Below are 22,500 nucleotides of genomic sequence, written 5' to 3'. Positions count from 1 at the left end.
CTGCTTGTTTTTTAAACTTTGAAAAATCGTTTATTTTCAGAAGCCCAACGTTAGTGAAAAACATACCCACCAGCTTAGGCTATGGAGCAGCTCTTAATGCAAGCTTGCAGGTAAAAAATACTAAATAATTCTTTCTTTGCACACACTGATTATGTTCCTCTGTGTGATATATCTAATTTCTGACTATACATTGGTATAGAATTACCTGTCTTTATGTTTATGTGGACCTGATGGTCATTCTAAATAGTTGGGTTTATCATCCAAGTAAGTTGTATTACCTAGCACTGCAAGTAGTAGTTCTTATTCATGCTACTTTTGATGTGAAGAAGCAAGAAGGACACCCTGTGGCAAAATCTGGAACATTCAGTTTTGCTGCAAATGTTAGATTGATAGAAGCTTTTGCAAATGCATGTGGATATGCATTAATATTTATCCAAGCTGTCATAAATGATTTCACATCATAGTGTTGGGGAACATGGTGCTCATGGCAAAAACTTTAAAGTTTAATTATAATATATAATTTTTATGCAGAAGAGGCAAATGTCAGGACTTTTTTATTTTGAGTTAAGTTCTGGTCATTTTTTAAAGTATAGCAGCTGCTTGCATTATAAAGGAGCCATACATTGTGTGGAAGGGCAAAGGGGTTAAGTGTAATTCAAAGTAAAAAATTGATATAAGACCAGAAAGTACCATGAATATCAGAACATAGGTAATAATGGAAAATAATGAAACCTAAGCAAAAGAAATAGTAAACCAGAAGTAGAAATGCTGTTATATTCAGAATGTGAAAATAATTAGAAATCCACAAAATTCTTCTGACCACCTCAACAACTACTCAAAATGAACTGTTCTGTATTGTGTATATCTCTAAATGTTCATACGTGTATGAGTGCTATTTATATGTATGGAACTAATTATTTTGGTCTTACTTTTCGTTTTGGTAGGCTGCACTGGCAGAGAGTAGTTTACCATTGCTTAGTAACCCAGGACTGATAAATAACGCATCCAGTGGCTTACTGCAGGCAGTCCATGAAGATCTCAATGGTTCGCTGGATCACATTGACAGTAATGGAAATAGCAGTCCAGGCTGCTCTCCTCAGCCTCACATGTAAGTGCAGTTAGCTTTTTTCCAAGGAAAAATGCCTCAGTCTGAGGCACAGTATTACTTAAAAGGGTTTTGAAAGATGGTAAGTGAAACATCTGGAGCTATATATTTGAAACTAAACATTTATATTAAAACATTTGTATAGAGAAGTCTTCATTTACTTTGTAGTAAGATTGGTGAAAGGTTTTTTTTTTTTTTTTTTATAACATTGTCAATTGCTTGCAAGGATTGAACGTAATGGGAGGCTGATCTCTGTGGTCATTTTCATAGCCTGGTTTGTAAGATACAGTCAGAATGTTCACATTGGAATTAGTTGTAATTTTAACTATGAGTCTCTAAACCATTTATGAACTGTAGTAGAGATATTGCCCATTTATATAAACCATAAAATGCAAAGTTTAACTGTTGCCCACAGTTTACATAGAAGCCAGTAAAGTGTAACTTTTTGCCTGTCATATAAATCAGTGTAATTACATATTCAAGTTTAATTACTGGTGCGTCTGTATTGGCAAGGTTTATATGTTATATTTTATGCAAGACTACGATTCCTATTAATATTTAGCAGCTAACTATATCATTAATTACTCTAAATTCTTTCCCCTACCATCTTTTTAATGGAGCTGAGAGAGTGGAAGTATTAAAAATTGATGTATTGTGGATTTCAGAAATGTGTCTGAAGCCTTAGAAATGCCTGGCCTTAATCAGTGGTGTCAAACATGGCAGTTTCTTGTTTACTAAATAGTAAAACATGTATCTTGGAGGTATTGTTTCTCAGGTTATTTATATAATAATTAGCAGTGTGATATCTAAGTAGACTTAGTTTTAAGTTTACCGTAGGATGATTTTTAAAATGTATCTACAATTATGGCATCTTTTTTTTTATGTTTTAAAAAGCTGATCTCGTTTGCCTTTTTTCATTCCGTTTTCTCTTTCACATTTTAAATGTTCATTTTAATTGCTAGAGTGGGATATTTAACAGTAACAGTAATTGAGACCAGACTCCCTTTTTTACTTATGCTCTGATGTGTGAAGTATCCATTTTGATCTGACCTTTTTTTAGGGGAAGTATTTTACTGATTTTTTTCTTCTTTTGTTTGGCATGTTAATATATCTGTGATCACATAGAAATGTTTATTGTCATGCATTTAATTGTTTTATTGCACATTTATTCTACTTGCCTTTGAAAATAATACACTGTGAACATTCATGTATTTTATCAGGTTCCAAACCATTACTTTTTCAAAATGGAAAAATTTGTCTTTTGGAAGTGTCTTTAGATGTATTAAATAATACAAAAGAAGTAATAAAACTTGAAGTAGAAAGAACATGAATATATGCTCTTGAGAGTAACACTACTCTAAAACAAGTAAAGTGAGCAATCAGACAAAAGTTTTTATATCCCATGCTTTATGCTATCAACCATGCCGTGGGTAGCTTGAGGCCTTTTACTTTTAGCAGTTCTCCTGAGTATGCTAATGCTCTCTTCCTGTATAAAATGCCAAGACAATAAAACTTTAAAGAGCAAACAAGAGTTAGATCATGTGTGTTAAAAACAGCTACTTTACAGAAAAGAATGACACTTGCTATTAAAGTTGTTTTGTAAGTGTTAGGCAGATCTGTTTACATATCCTGTGTTCTGTCTGCCGTTCTGCTGGATAAACTGTGATATCTGTGCATATGATTATGTAGATATGGCTGCATTTATAGCTGTGTTTATAGCTAAAATACTGCATATTGTAGCAATTCTTGCCTATAACAAAGGCAAATACCTTGAGTTACACCCTAAATCAAGATTCAGCCTTCCTCTCTTATTTTTATGATGTGTCATTTGTCACAACAGGCATTTTCTGGACTTGCTGTGGTGACTCCTGAGAAACTTGTGAGGACATGTTGCTCACTTCTTTATAGATTAAAGCAAAAGAATGTAAATGCCCTGAGACAGCACTGGATAAAGAATCTATGCTCATTCATCCTTTGCACCAAACTTAGTGCAAGAATTCTGGGCTTCTGTGAGACCATGAGCCGTCAGACAAAAGATACAAGCTATGACTAGATACCCACTCACTTGTGACATTTTTTCCTTTTCTTTGCTGAGGGAAAAAGGGAATGAATACAATCTGCAAGGAAAGGTCAGGGTAGGGAGAGGTTTGCACAGAAGGCAGAGGACCAAGGAAGAGAAAAGGCCTCTTCCTTGCCTCCAGGACCATTGGTCAGGGACCCTGATTTTTGTTAATGAGCATGACTTAAGAAAATGAGAAAATAGTATAGGTGAAGCAAAACCAAAGTAAAACAAGTGAGAAATATGGTAAACAATAACAGCACATTTTAATCTTTGTATTACCTACACAGATGACATAATCTTTTTTTTTTAACTGAAAAATAGTTAATAAACTAGTGGAAAAAAAGTGTTTTACTGGCACAAGCACCTACTTACTTTTAGTCTCCTGAGAAGGTTCACCCAGGACGTGTGGGTGTTTCTCCTCTAGAGAAGGGTTCTTGAGGTGTGATAATTACTGCACTCACTGAAGAATTTGGAGGCTCTGTTTATCTCTGAGTAGATTAAACCTCCATCTCCTGGTTCCCAGGAAAGCGTACTAGTCACACCAGCAGGTGTAGCTGAGCAATTATGTTGCCTGCCATCTTGTAGGTGGCACACATCCAGCAACAATGGAGCAAGGCATTAGGGAAAGAGGCAAGGGGTTGTGTGCAATTTAGAGATCAAAGCATTCAGTTGGGAAGGTACAGAGTTTGGATTCTAGACAAGCTTCCAGGGAGAGGCATTTGTTTGGTATTTCAGCAGGAAATGCGAAAAGTGACAGTGACAGTGTCAAAGTCAAGCAGCTTAGTTAGGCATTTGGCTGTTAAAATTGTACTGGCTGTCATTTTATCAGTTATGATAAAACTATATGATGGCAAAACTGTCTTATTTTGGGATGATCATAATAATGTTTTTAGCATAAATATTTCTTTTTATAAACATATTTTGTGTGTGTGTGTGTAGAAATCAGTAAATCTGTGGTTGAGCATTGGAACATTATCAGACACACTGACTTCTGTTATTGTAGTGCTTTATCTACCCAGTGTCCTAAGGTGGAGAAATGGTTTCAGTCCTTGGATAATAGTTTCTGTCCATGGATATGAACCTAATACTTGGATATAAACCTAGTACTTCACATCTAGTTTTGAGAAACAGAGTAGTAAGAGCAGTTAAAGTCATTAATTTACTCATCTGTGACCAGGTATCTTAACATGGGTGGGCAAATCAACTTACTTAGAAAATAGTCTCTGTTCACTGACTAGAGAAAGACAGTAGCTCTATAACTTCAAGTAACTGTATCACACTTAAGTGCTTGTTAAGTACCGTGTGTCCCAGCCAATGTATTTAGGGCACTTTAAGACCTCTAAAATTTTGGCCTCAAGTGATGAAATATAATTTGCTCCATTTCTTATGCTTTTTGAATACTTAAAAATACAGCAGTAAGTTGCAGGTGATCAGTATAACCGTGGCCTGGTAGTTGGGGTAACTCTTATATTAATAATTGCATAATGCATCTGAAATTTTATGCTGTGATCGTCCCAGTTTCCTTTCTCTGTATGATGAAAGGTGGCAATTCCATGACCCGGTATGCAGCACATGAGTAGTGGGATCTGAAGTCCTAGGTTTACTTTCTGTGTTTCAGCAGTATTAAATCCAAGTTCTATCTTTGACTGGTCTTCAAATCTGATTCCTGGTATGTAGGCACTGAGTGCTGCCTTGACATAAATCTTCACTAAGAAAATGTGTTACTTATTGTGAGCATATATGTTTGTCGCTGTTGAGCCACTAGCAGAGAAGGAAAACCCGGATTCTCAGTGTGGCATAGAAAAAGCGCCTTATTATTTTGAATCCAACATATATATAGACTTCTCAGAGGTCACCCAGATTGGTCAGTCAGAAACCTCCCCCTAGGCCTGATTGGCCAGGCCTGAACTGTCCAAATCTCGAGACACTGTTTCAACAACATCCAAACTTTATCTTTGTTTATAAAACACAGGAGAATGTTCTCATGGGAAAGACCTGTGCTAGCCATATATGTTCTGTTCAAAATTTAAGTTTCTTCTAAGATCAGTTGTCAACAATCAATGTCAGTCAATTGTATTTTAAGTCAATTCTTAAGACTGTTTCTTTTCCTTCATCATTTCAACATGGACTACTTCTCCAAACTTAGTGTGATTAAGAGCTGATAGGCAATATGTTTCAAAGTGACAAACAGAACTGAAGATATTTTTACACAAAGATTCATTATTTATGTAGAACTAGATGCTGCTAATCTTACATAACAGTTGTACATGGATGTAACTGTAAATTCCACGGTACACACTTCTGGAGTATAAATGCAGACTTCTGAATTAAAAAAAGAAACCGCAAGCATCCAAACAAGTGCAATTAAAGCTGGGTTGTGGGAAACATTGGAAAAAACTTTTATTATTCCTGTAGAAACAACAGCATTGGATGAGACAGGAAATGGTGCTTAGGAACAATAATGACCGTTCATGCATTAGTGAAAATGCAACTCCTTTTTAACCTGTATGTAATACACAGCATACTGCTGAGGAGTTTTGGAAGGATTTGAAGGTCAGTTCTTCCAGAGTTAATAGATTTAGATTTTCAAATGAACATCAGGATCATAATGAAATCAACTTTGTGCTATTACTTTTCATGTCTCTATTATACATTCAAGTGTTCTCGTTCTTGGGAAAGGCAAATAAGGGATTCAAATCAAGTTCAACTATTTTTCTGGTGTTTGTCTCTGCATTTGTACTAGAGTGATTACACATAAGTGATTATTGCAACTGGCACAGACCCGGGTTTTTTATCACCAGAATACTTAGCGCTTCACTTGTCCTCATGGTCATGGCAAATGCATCATGCAAAATGCCATTTTGCTTCATTGTAAATCCTAAGGGGAAAAGGTACCATTTTAATCTGCAAAGCTTCATAGCAGTTGCGGCAACTGAAAGAAATTGGTAATAAGAAAGGGAATTGGTCATGAACAAGGAAGAGTGCAGACTGAGAAAATGTAGTCTTGCCATAAGAAACAATGGGGCAATTATACCATTCTGTTAAAACTCACTGCAGGTCATTTAATAAGGAGTGAAAGGAGTTAGAAAAGGTGATAGGGAAAGCAGATATCCCTCTGCTGAGGTTTTGTGGAAGGAACATGTCATCGTGGTTGTCTCCCTGCTCACCCTGTGAGAGAGTAGACTGAGCACAATGCAGCTAAACTCATTCTCAATTGACTTACTTAAATAATCTACTTTGTAACAGCAGATCCAGAGTCCTGGAGTCATGTCATTCTGATTTCTAGAATTTTAGCTGTTGACAGCTCTTTAGAAAAGTACAGTGAAAACAAGAAATAAGGCTTTAGAGTCACTTCTCAAAAAGTGAGTTCCTTCATCATCTCCTATATGACTCTTTGTGTTCAGCTATTGTAGTGCTGTACTTTGTAAGATGGGAATTGTTTGAAGCCAAATGTCATGACACACATATATATTACATGATCTTTAAAGCTGTTTCTAGAAAATATTATGTTAGGTTGTTATGAGAAAGAATAACTTTTCTCAAAATGAGCAAGGGTAAGAATCAATCTGGAAAAAAAACCAAGAAAAAAAGAAAAAAAAAAAGACCTTATCCAGTGTAGTCCTTCATCTTCGAGTTTGTGTGGAAAAAGTGAGTTCCAAGTATCTATGGTTTCAGTCACCTTTTCCTTTGTATTCTCCTGTTGTTCTCAACCCTACTCCTTTACCTTTTCTCACTCTTGCCCTGACTGGATCATTTCTCTCTGCAGTTCTATCTGCATAATCATCAAACTTGTTATTTTTTTTTCAAACTTTTTTATCTTTAAATTTTATTCCCAGAGGCAAATATGATTATTCTGCTCTAAGATCATTTACTTTTGAGGTGCTTCAGTTTGAAAGCATTCCATTGTCAGGTCGTTCCCATATCTGATTATTCCAGTCCCCCACTGTTAAGCTTTCACACCACTTACAGTAGGTTACCTATCATTTCAGTTTTAATCCCTTTCATTCCCTTGTTTCTTTAACTTCATAATGTTCCAATCCCCTGTCTTTCCTTCTTTTTTTTCTTTTTTTTCTTTTTTTCTTTTTTTTTTTTTTTGTTATCGTTTCATTGTCCCATTTCATGATCTCTTTGCATTTACCTTGGAGGCTTGTTCTGTTCTAGGGGACTGCTATGATCCAAGTCTCTTGTTCATTGTATAAGACTTGACATAGTATATAAGAAAATAAACTCGCGAAACACATCAATTAACAGGGATGTAACAAGCATTATTAAATAGGTGAGAAGCATGTAATTGAGCAGATGAATGTGGTAGCAATTGCAGTATTTCTGGGTATCCTTGTTCATCAAAAATGTTTCACCTAATCACATGATATTTTAATGCCTGTATAATTTAATTTCACACATTTTTATTCATAAATCTAACATAAGGATGATAATGGGCAAAGAGACTTTGTGACAACAATTGACTTTTATTTTTATATGAAAAGAGGAACAGCTAGGAAATGGGATCTTAAAGGTTATAGCTTTTGTCTGAGCATATTCCCACTGAAGGAAGTTCTATTGTGAAAATATGCAGTGAAACAATTTTGGCTTTTGTACTGAGCCATTCACATGTGGACACTAATGGAAATATAAGCAATGATGTTTTGATTAATAATATTTTCCACCATTCCCATTGAAACAACTTTTCACTTGCATGTTTCCCTAAATATTTGTATTCTCATTTTTTAAATTTTATTTTACAGTACTTTATTTTTGGTCCATTTGTCCTCTACATTTTCTTCTGCTCATCCATTTTCTTATTTTCTAACACTGATGGTCCAGTTCTTTATCATTTTGTCTCTAGCTTCTTAAATGTTACATGTCTTACTTTACATCAGAAGTTTCTATTTCTTTTTTACATTATTCCAGCCCCAATTGTTGCACTTCTAGAGTACATTCCCAATGCTCTTAACAAAAAGATCACTCCAGAGATACAGTGCCTTCAGCTGAAAAGAGTCAGATCCCCATAGCATGGCTTGTAGAAGTTGGTAGGCTCCTGTGGGGTTTCACAGAATCTTTTTGGAAGCTGTCTTGCTGAATACTTTGTGGTACTGCTGTCATGAATTCTCAGTGTATGGACAAGACACTTTTGCTTTTCACATAAAAGGTCTGTATAAGAAAAGGCATCATCTTAAGTATTGTTGCAGATGTTAAAAATTTGTTTGAAGTTGCACAGCTAAATCTCTCTGCAATGTGGTTGTGTAACTCCTAAAATTAGTTCATAAGAGAGTCCTGTCTTTCTACAGTGGAAAAGCTGACATGACAGTGCCATTAAAGTGTATTTCTAAAACTGCACAGACAGTAACAAATTTTGCCCACTATTGATGATTGCATTTGCTTTTTAAGTAACCATAATATTAAAAGCCAAAATTTAAGAAATTTTGAAAGTGGACTGTCTAAATACTATTTCCTAAATACACATGTTCAAAATGTGTCTTTACACTTACCACATAAAAATGCAAATAAAAATGTACAATTATATCCAACTGATAACAGTTACACCACTAGTTTAAACAATGATCAAAAAATCCGAGCATTATTTGAAAATATAGGACATAATGTTGAGAAAGTATTGACTATTGTTTAATCTTTAGAATTCATAGAAAACTAGGCACTTTACAATTTCAAAAGACTAAAAATTCCAGTGCAGGGTTGGTTTTTTTTAAGGCTTAATAAAAAGATTTTATCCCATGTGAAACCCCATGTGTATGTCACATTGAAGTTACTATATCTCAAGACGGCTAAAGATATGATTATACCTGGTAAAGTCCGTATGTAAAAGTAATGTTCACAATCTTCTGGTGAAGTGCAGTTGCACCTAACAAAAGTCTTTGATTTAGATCAGTGCTGGGAATGCATATGTGTAGTACAGACACTTATGTAATTTCTGTTGCAGTTATTAACGCAAGTATTCTGGTGGTTTCCTCCAAATAAGCAACAGCATTAAAAGGGTGTCTTAAATTAGACTGAACATATCCAATAGTCTCCCTCCTATACCAAGATTTTACCAAGTTCATTGATCCACTGTACCCATTAATAAGGATTTAATGATGTTGCAGAATCTTTGTATGATCGTGTTTACTCCACTGAATACTTTTCAAAGACTTTAATAAGCCTGTGATTGAGATGGATAAGGGGATATGTTTATTTGATGTAGTATTATGCTATTATTGTAGTAGTCTGGGTAATTAGGGCCTTCCCCCCCAAAAAATTATTGTTTCTCTTCATGTTGCCCCTCCTTTTCTTCATTCCTTGCAAATTTACCATTATCAGACATCATAGCTGAAAAAACAATCCCTGAGCTTTTATCTCCTCTTGTTCTAAGAACACAAGACATAAGAGTCATGTTGTGGGCAACCATATATTACAATTTCTCTCCTAAAATTACCGTAGTCCATCTCAAATTTGAAAGACATTGCGAAACTTCATTCCTTTGATTCCAGACTAATTATTTTCTACTTTAGTTTCACTGATACAGTTCTAGTTTACAGAGTCTTCTTTTACTCTTCCTCATGTTTCTCAAACGTATTCTAGAGAGCACACTGTGAGCTTTGAATCTTCATTTTGTAGACCAAACAGACTGTTTCTGATACAGCAGACTGTCCATTTTCCTCATCTGTCTACAAGCCATTCCATAAAAAGAAGACTCAGTTAGGATTTAGTTATATGGGTAGGTACAACAGGTTTTTGAAGAATTCCAGATGTACTTGTGTATAATGTGTTTCTTCTTTGTCTCTGTTCCTGTGGGGAAAAAGCATATTTCAGCTATATTCAGCTGAACTGTTATGGTTTATTTTAATATACACAATTGCAGATGGATTGGGGGCCCTGTTGTGGAAGGTGCTGTACAAAGGCAAACCAAAAAGGTTTGTCAAATCCCTGCCCCAAACTCTTGCAATCTTAGGTAGTAATTGAATTACTTAGGAGGCATGATTAATATTCATATGCTAACAGTTTGGTGAAATGTTCTGAAAAAAGTTAGAATGGCTGGATGCACTGGATGACTGGATGCATTCTTAAGACTAGAAATTGTAGCTGGTGGCATATGTGTGCTGACAAGGGTACTTGGTTGTTGAGAGCATACTTAACAGGAATGTTGCACATAAAAGTAAGCCCTGTCTTCCTTGCAGTTCTTCTGATTGGTCTTTTCGGAAGACTGGGGAAAGACTGAAAACACTAGGGTTTTTTGAGAGGAGAGGAACTAGGTGGGAAATAATGACAACCTATAGAACACTGTGCAGAGAAGATGGGAAAGAACTTGTCCAGTGGGAACAGGACAAGACATAATTGATTAGTATTGTGGCAAGAACAGTTAGTATAGACACCAGGAAAAAACCCCCACCTTTATGACTTTAGTATAGTTAAGTGTTGATGTATGTGCCAGCACAGAAAGTCTTTGGAACCACTGATACTGGAGGCTTCTAAAAATAAAGTGGTCAAAAGTGAAATAAGTATAAATGATCCTACTTTGGGGTAGGGAAAGGAAATGAAGAGACTATATGATCTCTTGAAGTCCCTTCTAACCCTGTTTCCTTTGATCTGTATCACAAATTTTAAAAAAGTAGGCGCTTTTTCATGTACGCCATGTTTTACAAAGGTAGAGGAATTGTCCATATATATTTATTTTGTTATTTGGAACAGCTATCATTGCTGAATACTTTTAAGCATTCTTTTTTTAAAGATTGAATTGAAACTTGGCCTCACAGAGAAATATGTGGTGAACATAAAATTCATCTGATGTGAGAAATGTCAGCAAGGGCAATGCAGAAAGTCCTAAACAGGTCAGTTTGATATAATTGCCTGTGTTGAGTGTGATGTGTGGTTCTACTTGTTAAATGCTACCATCAGCTATTCAGCAAAAAACTCACTAAAGGGCTGGCATTTCTCCAGACTTGTTCTAGCAGACCAAGCTAGTCCAGCTAGGCCAGCAGTCTTGGGAATCCAGAGAGTCTCAGCTGACTGGAAACTGGTGAATGTTTCCAAGAAAGGCAGGAGGACACTGGAAACTACAGGCCTGTTGGTCTCAATTCAGTGTCCAGAAAAATCATGGAAGACCTTATTCTGGGGAGTATTGAGTAAAAAAAGAGGACGACAACATAGTCATTGGTCACAGCCACCATGGCTTTGTGAGGGGGAAGTCCAGTTTGTCAAACCTGGTTTCTTTCTATGACAGGGTAACCCACCCCGCTGATCTAGGAAGGCCAGGAGATGTAGTAATTTTGAATTTCAGTAAAGCTTTTGATACTGTCTCTCACAGGATCCTCCTGGACAAAATGTTCAGCACTCAGCTGGATAAACACATCATGGGATGGGTGAGCAGCTGGCTCATGGGTCAGGCACAAAGGGTTACAGTGAACAGGGTGACATCAGACATCAGACTGGTGACTGACTTGGACACAGGACAGGAAGGGATACTAAGTGAGTTTGCCAATGACACTAAATTTGGAGGTGCAGTCAACTCCCTTGAGGGAGTTGTCCCATACCATCTATCTGATCATCTCTGTTTCCCAAGAGTTTTATTGATGTAAAAGTTTTCAACAGAAATTTAAAAAAAAACCATTTTATATAGCATGTATTTATATTAGAATGTACGAACCTAACATATAGCACAGTCCAAATTCTCCCTCAGCTTTTCCTGGATCATTGAATAGCTTTCCACATTTTGCATAGAGATTATTTATCTGCTCTAACCCACAAATAACACTGAGGTACTTAGTTGTTGCTGCTAAGTTTCTGTGTAACTGGTACAATTTTTAAAACTTCCCAACCATTAGACACTACAGAGCATGCCAGATCTACAGCCTCTTGTCTTGAACTTTGTTGTTTCTGGTCTTGCTCTTTTTCTATGGTTCTTCAATAACCCCAAAAATATTCACGCTGAAATCTCTAGTACTTTGTCTTTTTGCTTTGAAATTTTGCCTTAAAACTTCTGTGCTCTTTCTCCCTAATACTTTTCTTTGTTTAGCATGTTAACTTTAGGCGTTTGAACTAGATGCAGTTGATGGGTTGAAAGACTTTAGAGGCCTGTGCCCTAAGCAAATTTCTAGTCAATTTTCTACTTTTTTCTGTTTCTATCACAGAGAAAATACATTTATTTAGACACCAAAGGGAGCAAGCAAATGTCAAGGATGGGAATTTTAGTAAGAGTTGCTAGAATCAGAAAATCTTTGTTAATGTCATCTTCTTAAGTAGAACTTGATTCTTAAAAATTTTGATCCTGTAAGAAGGGCTAATTGTAGATGAGCTTTAAGCCTCATTTGATATTTAAAGTGTATTCTTAATATGACAGTTTTTCAGAAAGATAATGTCTTTATCTATGTTCAAAATTTAATATATTATTGCAAATAGGATATCCCTATTTATAGTCTTAATCTTTTCATGCCAAGTTTAAAAATAATAATAATTTTTAAAAAATAACCCCAGACAATAGGCAATTTCATAATATAAAAAAATTCTGTATATTTTCACTGCCCATTTTTAATATTTTTTTAAGGGTAAATTGAACTGTCAAATCTGTCAATTTGTCCTCTAGAAATTCCTCTGTGCAATTCTCATTTCTTTGAACTAAGCTAAAAGGAAGAAGATAACATGTTTGGTTGTTGGGGGCTTTTTATTATTGTCAACATTTTAACAACTCAGACTCGTTACTATGAAGATTAAATTCTTCCAAAATTTGTTTTGCATATTTTCCTTCTCATTTTGATATGCCACCAATGGCCATTTTCAAACTTTTCTTTGACCAGGAACTGTGTGCTTTAGGTGACCCTGATTTAAAGAGAGCCAGTTGGTATTTGGATGAGCTTGGACAGGTCCAAAGTGATAGGACAGGAAGCACCAAGCACCAATTCCAGCCAGTTTAGGATCAAATGTATTTGTATATTTTGTAGATGAGCAGATAAGTCATCCCTGAGTTGGGAAGTGCATATGCTATAGAAAGGAAAAATGAGAGGTTTGCTCCTAGTCTCCAGGAATTAATGGCTAGCTGGCTTTGCAATGTGAAGGTCAATATGTGTCAAAACATTTTTCCTGTGGATTAATGGTAGATGGCATCTTGGAATTATTGAATATTTAATATTTTTAATAGGATTTAAGTACATAATAATTTTAAAAACCAGAGCTCATTAACTGTGTAACATACTAAGGATTTTAGAAACTTCTCTTTTGCAGTACTTTTAAATTTTATAATACATTAGTAGTGTGATTACTATAAGGATAAAATTATTATAAATCTGCCATATTAAATTGGGTGACCCTTAAGTATGAGTAAGGTGAAGGTATGTGCTTGTTTCCTATACTTTCCATGTTTCCGTAATTTCAGTATATCACTATTGCTCATATCTCCAAGCCTCTACTCTTGTGTTGACTTCAGAGGCAGCTAAATTAAATCAATTCAAAGTTTCCTCCTTCAGGTGTGTTTCCTATGCCATAGGTCATTTCTGTTGTTCCTTCCTGGATTCTTCTGTATGGTTTTTGAGATGGGTGAGTAATAGCTAAAGGGTAGTCAAGTACATTAAATTTAGAATTTGAAGTGAGGGCCTACTTATAAATACATAAACATATTTTATATAATTGTCATTGTCATTGTCATTATTCCCTCCTAGTTGGTCTAACTTACTGGATTTTGACTTCTTAAGCAGAGGCGCCATTGAGGGATTCATAATATATTTCCCAAGTGGTTATAGTAGATGGATGTATATGGGTAGTTTATATTCTTTCTTTTATTTGTTGCAGTAAATTGATTTTGCCATGAATTGTCAGCTTTGGGTTTTTTTCACAGTTAACTTCGCATATAACTAGTCTGTATATATAGTGTCGTTATCTCAGTCTGTTGTTATCTTCAGGGTTGTTCATAATTATATTCAAAATAGAAATCAAATGTAGGATCTTAGAGATCTCTTGCTGTTAACCTACCTCTATATTGTGATATAATCTTTTGTTCTTCCTTCATCTAACTAATTTTATTACTGACAAATCTTCATATCTACTTTCAGTATGAGTTAGATTTTTTGAAGTTTCTCATAGGAATTTGCAAATTTAAATACGTCCATCTGCTCTCCTTGTTTACTGCAGCATTATTCTTAGAAGCCTCATAGAGCAAGTAAAATTACAGGTCTTACATATACTTGTTATTCCACCTCATTCATCTGGTAGAAAAATATGTAATTCACTACGTATTTCACCTTTGGTTATTCCCCCTTCTCCCCAAGTGCTCTGTCAGATGCATTACATATTGTACTTACATCTTCTGTTGTGAATAAACTTCAGAAGTGAAATCATAGCCCTAACGAAGTCAAGGGGAATTTTGCCATTGACTTGAATGAAATCTGGAGCTCATCTGAGGAAACTTTTTGTCTTCTTGTCTTCGGCTTTCCCTCATTTCTTATTCTGCCTTCAGTCACTCTGAATCACTCCTAGTCTCCATCTGCTATTTCTTGTGACTTCTTACTGTCCCATTTCTCAATTTCAATTCATCAAATCTTTTAATATTTTTTCTTTTTCTTTTCCTTTTCTTTTTTCTAAATAAGACAACGAGCTCTCACAGATCTGAAATCTTTTTCTTAGGTCTTTGAAAATTTGCACACTCTCACTAGTATACAACATTAGCAAAATCACTAATGTTGAAATCCAGAACAGTTTTATCCATGCAAATACAAGCAAGAAATATTTTCTCAGTTGTGTCAGGATTAATTGGATATGCCCTGTTAACCAATAAGTTTGTGAGTGTTTTTTAAAAAGGATTGGGTTTTATTTTTCCTGCTAATGTAAGTGTAATGTCTTAATAGTTTCTACTATCTATATTCCCCTAAAACCCAAAAGGTACAGTTCAAATCACCTCTTCCTTCTTTTTCTTTTTTTTTCCTTTTTCCATTTTCTTCATTAAACAGCCCTCTTAGTACCTCTTTTCCAAGCACCCTGTATGGCTTGTGGCATTTTCTTCTTTTTAAAATAGCACTATGTGTTCTCTTAGCTCAGATTTTCAGGTAATAATGAGAGTCTTCCTGCTGCCCCACTCCCTTCTGATATTAGATATACATAGGCACTCATTTACATATACAGAGTAGCTTTCCTCTGCCATTTTCATGCTAGATCTTCACATCCAGTTATTAATTGTTCTTGACTTTTACTCTGGTCTTACATTTACAATATCTGAGTACTCTCTGATTTCTCCTGGAATATAAGAATATGCTGGGACCTATCCTTGTTTACATCTTTATCGATGTCCTCCAGGATGGACATCTTTGTCATTAGGTTTGCACATGATATCAAATTAGGGGAGCATTAAATATGTTTAAAGGTAAGATAGCCATTCAGAGGACCTGTATGGGCTGAAGGATTTGGTGAAGATGAACTTTATGAAATGCCCTGTCCTGCACTGAGGAAGGAAAATCCCCATCTGTGTCCAGCTTTGGCACCTCAGATTTAAAAATTACAGCAGTAAACTGGGTTAGTTCAGCAAAAGTCTACCAGGATGGTCAGAAGCAGAAACAATTGCCCTCTGGGGACAGCCAGAGAGAGCTGAACCAGATCAGCCTGGAGAAGAGGAGGCTTTGAGGGGACCTGACTCTCAGTACCTACAGGAAGATTAGCAAGAAGGTGCAACCAGGCTTTTCACTGTGGTGGTAGAATGAGAGGCAGAGGGCATAAGTTAAAATGAGAGTTTCAGGCTGGATATAAAGATATATGGATATACATCCTCTTTCCTTATGAGGACAGCTAGGCAGTGGATGGGACTGTTGACAAGGAAGTTGAATAATCCATATCCTCCAATGTTTTCCAAACCTGACTGGATAAAATCCTAAGCAATCTGGACTTTGTAGCTGTGTGTTCTTTAGGCAGTGGGTTCTCCTAGATGTATTCTAGAGCCCTTGACCTGAATTATCCAGTGATCCTAGGGTGTGTTTTCTTTAAAACAGAACCACTGGGAGAGTGAGCAGAAGCAAGATAGCAATTTTAGCAATCAGACTTAGAAAGATGCTCTTTAATTTGTTTTACAGATACTAGTCAAGTCATATCAGGTGCTCACAGAAGGGATGGATCTTACAAACAGCAATAACTGAGTTTACATATTTTTAATGTATCACAAAATAAAAGTTGTTTGCAAGACCAGTTTTGGGCAATTTGTAATTATGGGGTTTGTGTTTATTATTTTTCTTTGCCCCTGCACCAAGGAACACACCTCCCTTTTATTCTAGTGTAATTGAAGCAAAAACTTGAAGAGCACTAGCTGCTTCTACACTGACTGATAAAATTTTATCAACAGATATTATAAATAGGAAAGTCTAGTTTAGAAGTTGTAAAAGCAATAATAGACTTACACAAAGTCATTCGTACTTGCTGCTACACCTTACTTGATGCGCCAGAGGCACTTTGTGACCATTGATCATTAATTCCATCTTATGCCATCTCCTCTAGCGCTGAACTAAAGACAAACTTTAGTGGCCTAATTAACTATTCCTGTGCACTTTTATCTCCTGTCAGCATCTGTAGCAGTGCCTGCTAGCTAGGACTGTTTGTTGCCTCTGCTTTCCATTGCCAAGTCAGTGCAACTCCCAACTCCACCATGGTATACTTGAAATTTTTGGTGATGGATGAAAAAATATGAAAATAAGTATATTCCAGAGGTATTTTTTCTGCTTCAGTGTTGCATTTCAGGGAATAATAGGTTATTCCAATTTTTTTCTCAAAATGGCTCTTGGAGGGCTCAGGATGGAAGGGTGTAATTTGAAAGTGGCAGATGGACAGAGCACATCCATAAACACTCCCACTGAAGAGCAGAGCTTCTAGAGGAATCATATTTCTGGTCTTCTTCAACCAGGATGTTGTAGCTTTCCTCTCTCTTTAGTGAAATGACGTAGCACACCCTCAGCTACCTGACAAGGATATGTGACAGCAGGATGTTCCTTCCTTTCTTGTTTGAAGCCAGATTTTTGCATATAGGCATTATTTTATCTAGAAATAATGCTACTTCTTTGTCATTTCCCTATATGTGATAAATTTATGGGGGAAGTGTTTCCTGGTCTTCAAGGAGAAATAATAATGGATTCAGTGATGGTTATAGCATTACTGAATTTTTATTTAATTACTCGTCTTAAACTTTCTTCCCTTTTTCAATGTTTGGATTAATATCTCCCTATGTGTCTGTGCATATTCACATCAATAAACAGTTCACTTCTGCTTAAAAAAAATAAACTGTTTATAATAGCATAAAACTTTAGAAAGAGTAAAAATTAAATAACATGAAAATACTATAGGATTTGAGGATTTGTCTCCATTTGTCTACAAAAGAATAAATATAAAAATTCTAAATCTGAAATAGTGGAATGGATAAGAAAGCTTTTCTTTCTAAATTGCTGCAGGATATCCTGCATATCTATAGCTATATTGGCAAGATGTTATACAGCTCTTCCTGAGGAAGTACTAGTTCACCTCTGTTAGGAAAAAAAGGCAGCAATAGAAGTTGTATATAATATATTTCAACAGGTTACATTTGGAAAACACTTAATGCAAAGGAGTCTTTAGAAAGCAAAAATGCTTTAGATAAAAATAAATATTTTAAACATTTTTCACATATGAAAATATGGAAACAAACAAAAATAATTAGATTGGCCACAGTATTCTTTGAGCTTGGTAGCTTACCTTCTTGGCTTGGACACAAATATTTACGAACTTTCACAGTTCAAAGAATTCTGTAGCTGTGGATCTTCTCCCAGTGTATACATGGAACACTGTGTAGATGAATCAAAACTGAACCTACAGTTCAGGATGCCCACAACATATAAGAATTGAGGGCACCTGTTGGTAATAAGCAAAAACATAAATAAAAAGTGCAGGTCTCTGATGTTAAAAGTTACACTGGAAATGTGACGCTCTATAAAAGATACTGTGTTACATAAATATAACGTTCATTTTTTTTCTTTTTGTGTACTGAAGCATAGTAATTGTAATTCAGTAAAGACAGTGAATACGTATTACAGTTGGAGGAATATCTGCAGACTAACCAAGTAGTTTTGAAGATGTAATTTTTGTGGGCTTAAGGCTGTCTACAGAATTGTGAGAAAGAATGGATCAAACAGAACATCAGTTGATTTGGGATGTAGTTAAAGTTGCTTGAGAGCTAACTAATTATTTAGTTCAGATTTTTTTTGACTCTTAAGAATTTATATTTATTTAACGGGCAAACATAAACTTATAAGAAAATCAGTGTAGGTTGCCATTACACATATGGCTTAGAAATTGTTCAGTCCCAAAGATTCTCCTGGGAAAACTTTCTTCATCTGAGTTTTAGAAAATTCATTATCTTTATACACTTCTATATGAAGTGACTAGGAAAGCTAGTGGGTCAATAGTATCAAAATTAAAGTCTCATACAAAATAAGCTTGGGAGGGACTTCAAGACATGATGTTATTTACTGCCCTTTGTGCCACTGAATACCAAAGTTAAAAACTCCCTAGTGTTACTAGGTGCCTAAGTCGCCATAGCAATACAAAATACTTTCAGCTGCAACCCAGCAAAAAGATTATCCTTTCATGATTTTAGACTGATTATTGCAACCCCTGACTGGAATAAAAATGATCCGAAAGAGCTTAAAATAATTACACGACTTACTGCAAACCATATTCTTGGCTACAAAGCTCACAGTAAGCACATTGACCTAGGCAGCTTCTCTCTCTCAACATCTACCACCACTTCAATACAAAGCCAAAAGCAAAGTATTTTCAGTGCCAGTCATTACATTGACTTAACTGTCTGGGAGACTCAGTCTCTCTGTCATGATGTCCCACAGCACTTTTTCTTAAATGATTTTAACAGAACATTTAAGACTTTTGGTGGATATGGGCAACAATGTTTAGAGGACCCAGATCTGAACTGTGGAATTTGTTCACTGGGAATCCTAGAGGAGTTGAATCCTGGAATTTTCCTGGCAGCTTTCAGAATTAAACACTGAACCTCTTGCCTTTTTTTTTTCTCTTTCACATAAAAAAAATTAGAAATTGAACTAATGAACTAATTCTTTTTTTTTCTTTCTTTCTATAGAATTACATGAAAGATATACAGGGAAACTTAAACTGTTAGATCTCTTGTTTGGAAGAAGGAAAGGATTGCTGTAGTAACTCTGTGCTGGTGATTATAAAAGGCATTGTCCACCTTCATATGTTTTCCAAAGAAAAACTGAATCTTTTATTCAAAGCTTAGAATGAGCACTATTTTACTAAACAAATCTAAACCTTTTTGTAATTATTTATATTTTCTTGTCCTGAGTTCTCACTGCTGTTTTGCTTTATTTGGTATCCTCTTGTGTTAAAGTTGATGTGAAGTGAATCCACTGTAGAAAATGTGCTATTCATAATTGAGAATATTGTGTCAAGTATATTTTCTCCTTGTTGACACCAGCTCAACTCAATTTAATTAAGAAATCATGTACTTGGTTATACGATCTGGTTGTTTTCTTGTCAGCAACAGCACACGTTCTAGCGTTTAAAAGTTGAATGTAACACTTGTTTTGTTGCTGTTGTCTAGATTTTAGCAGTATTTTAGTAGCTATCATACTAAACACGTTTTCCCAAGGCAGAAATAGGCTTATCTTGTGCAAAACTCAGAAGACAAGTTCACCTTGTATCAGATGAGTTTTTGCAGGCTTTGAGAATTTAGCTTCATCTCTAAATATTTGGAAGTTACTTTATACATATCTTCCTAGTATATATTTATCCCTCAGCTGCCTGTCCTGTTATCTTTCTTTTTCCTTTGAAATTGCAAAGCTCTTCTCCAACAGACTACAGTCTTCATAAAGCCTCTGTAAGTGTCCAGCAACTGTTACCTGTCTCCTGGCAGCTATTCTGATTAAATTTTATAAATAGTCATTTCTTTAAGGATACAGTATGCAGTTGCAGTTTGCCAGTTGCAAGGAGTGAGAAAAAAACCTTCATGTGAAGCTGTAAAGCATGTGGAAGAGTGAATGTTTGAGGCAGACACATAGAGGAGCTTCATGTTCTGTGATCTATGAGCAAAGAAGTAATGTATTGAGATGAGCAGGCAGATCTGCAAGATATCAGAATCCTTCTTTTATATTAAAAACATCTCTCACAGGGAGTATTATTTTGAAAGTGCTGGGGTATGGGAAAAGTCTTCTTTATAATTGTAGATCCATCAATTTTAACGAAGGTTATCCATGGAAATGAGAATGTTCATTTGTTTATATCTTTACCAAAAAGTTCTTTGAAATAATTTAGCATAGCCATATTTTATTTTTGCTGCTGCTGCAGTCATCTACTTGCTTTCTGTTTGTAACATTGTATTGTCAGCCCCAAGCTCAGGCAGAGGTGTATTTTGCCAGCACTTACTCAAAGGAGACAGGCATTTTGATGAGGCATTATGTCATAATCATACTTGCTGAGAGATGCATCCATCATCCCTTTGTTATACTGAAGAGTTAACAGGGACTTAACATACTTCTCACAAATGTGCATCTAACCGCAAGGATGATTTGGGAAAGGTGCAAAAAGATGGGGACTCCAAGGGTGCCCAGGCAACCTAGTCCAGTGCTTCACTGTCTGTACTAATTTTTAACTCCAGCATCTGAGCTGTTGCTCTTCCTGTAACCTAAGACATCCAATTTTCAGCCATTCATCATATAACAGTCTTTTCCCTAATCCTCTACCAGGGTTTTCTCAAGTTATTGACGTCTGTGAAGTTAATAATGATGCTCTCTATTCTATCTTTGTTTCCATTAATGAAAAGTAAATGTATAAAAATATATATTTTTAGTTTATATCTGTAAAAAAGAGTGGTTGAAAAAATGAAAATTTTGTATCCTGATTAGTCCTTTAAGCTATTCATCCTTCCACAGATTAGTTATCAAAATAATCTTTGAACTGTCCTTGCAAAATGCGGTCCTCAATGCAAAAAAATTGCAGTACAAGAGGAACTAATATCTTAATTTGTAGTACATTTTTATTGGCTATTTCATGTTATCTGCTCTATGCAGTGGCTGCACTCCAACAACTGAAGTGTGATAAAAGCAACCTGGACACCAACCTTAAATGAATTGAACTCATTTGGGAAAAAATTTCTGTATAGTCAGAATTTCTTAAGCATGGAAAGGAAAGCATAGCAATGAATCATAGAATGCTTTGGGACAGAAGGGACATTTAAAGATCATCTACTCCTCCTCCCTTCCATGAGCAGAGGTATCCTTTATTAGATTGCTGAAAGCCCCGTCCAGCTTGATTTTGAGCACTTTCAGGAACGAGGCGTCCACAACTTCTCTGGGCAACCTGTTTCAGTTTCTTACCGTCCTTATGTAAAAGATTTTTTTTTCTTATGTCCAATGTAAACCTACCTTCCTCAAGTTTACAAATGTTGCCCCTTGTCCTGCCTCTGTAGGCCTTGGGGGAAAGTCCCCATCTTTCTTATAACCCTCTTAAGTATTGAAAGGTGTTCCTGGAGCCTTCTCTTCTCCAGGCGGAACAACTTCAACTCTCTGCACCTTTCTTCATAGGAGAGGTTTCCCGCCCTCTGACTATTTTTGTGGCCCTTCTCTGAACTTGCTCTGACCAGTTCCATGTCTGTCTCGTACTGGGGACTCCAGAGCTGGATGTGAGCTCCAGGTAGGACCTCATGAGAGCAGAGTACAGAGGGGAGTGGAGGGGAGAATCACCTCTCTCAACCTCCTGAGCATGATTCTTTTTATGCAGCCCAGGATACAATTGGCTTTCTGGGTGGTAAGTGCACATTTCCAGTCCATTTTTTCATCCCCACTATCCCCAGGTCCTTGTATGCAGGGCTGCTCTCAAATCCTTTTGTGGCTAGCACAGTTTTTCCCATGAGAAGTTTTCTTGTGTTTTGTAAATAAAGATAAAGTTTGGATGTTTTTGGAACAGTGTCCCAGAACTTGGGCAGTGCAGGCCTGGCCAATCAGGCCTGGGGGAAGGCTTCTGATTGACCAATTTGGGTGACTTTTGAGAACTCTATATATGTGATGAAATCAAAACAATAAAGGTCATTCCTTCTTGCCACTGAGAACCGATGCATTCATTACTCTGCTAGCTGGTCAACAGCGACATCCTTTATCCTCCAATCTGTATTGGTATTGGGGTTTGCCCTGACCCAGGCTCAGGATCTCATGCTTGGCTGTGTTGCACTTCATGAGGTTCATGTGGGCCCACTCCTCAAACCTGTCAAGGTGCCCCTGGATAGCATCCCTTCTCTCCACCAAGCCAGCCACCCCTCACCTTGGTGTGATTGGCAAACTTGCTGAGAGTGCACTCAACAAATGCCACTGTATGTGTCACA

The 22,500-nt window shown here is 36.1% G+C and overlaps 1 protein-coding gene across 6 annotated transcripts in view; it reads left to right on the top strand.

Annotated features, from left to right (window-relative positions):
* The window catches only part of FOXP2 (forkhead box P2), a 403,188-nt gene that overhangs the window by 371,756 nt on the left and 8,932 nt on the right, over positions 1–22,500 (top strand). For all 6 annotated transcript variants that reach the window (XM_085042895.1, XM_085042858.1, XM_085042864.1 and 3 more), the window contains 2 exons: positions 41–110; positions 945–1,108. In XM_085042895.1, the coding sequence (XP_084899021.1) occupies positions 41–110; positions 945–1,108 (234 nt within the window). The remainder of the gene's footprint in view (positions 1–40; positions 111–944; positions 1,109–22,500) is intronic.

This window comes from Lichenostomus cassidix, chromosome 1Aa, assembly GCF_008360975.1.
Source record: "Lichenostomus cassidix isolate B80296 chromosome 1Aa, HeHo_3.0, whole genome shotgun sequence".
Lineage (NCBI taxonomy): Eukaryota > Metazoa > Chordata > Aves > Passeriformes > Meliphagidae > Lichenostomus > Lichenostomus cassidix.
Note: the sequence above shows the minus strand (reverse complement) of the source record. Positions and strands in the feature narration are given on the sequence as shown.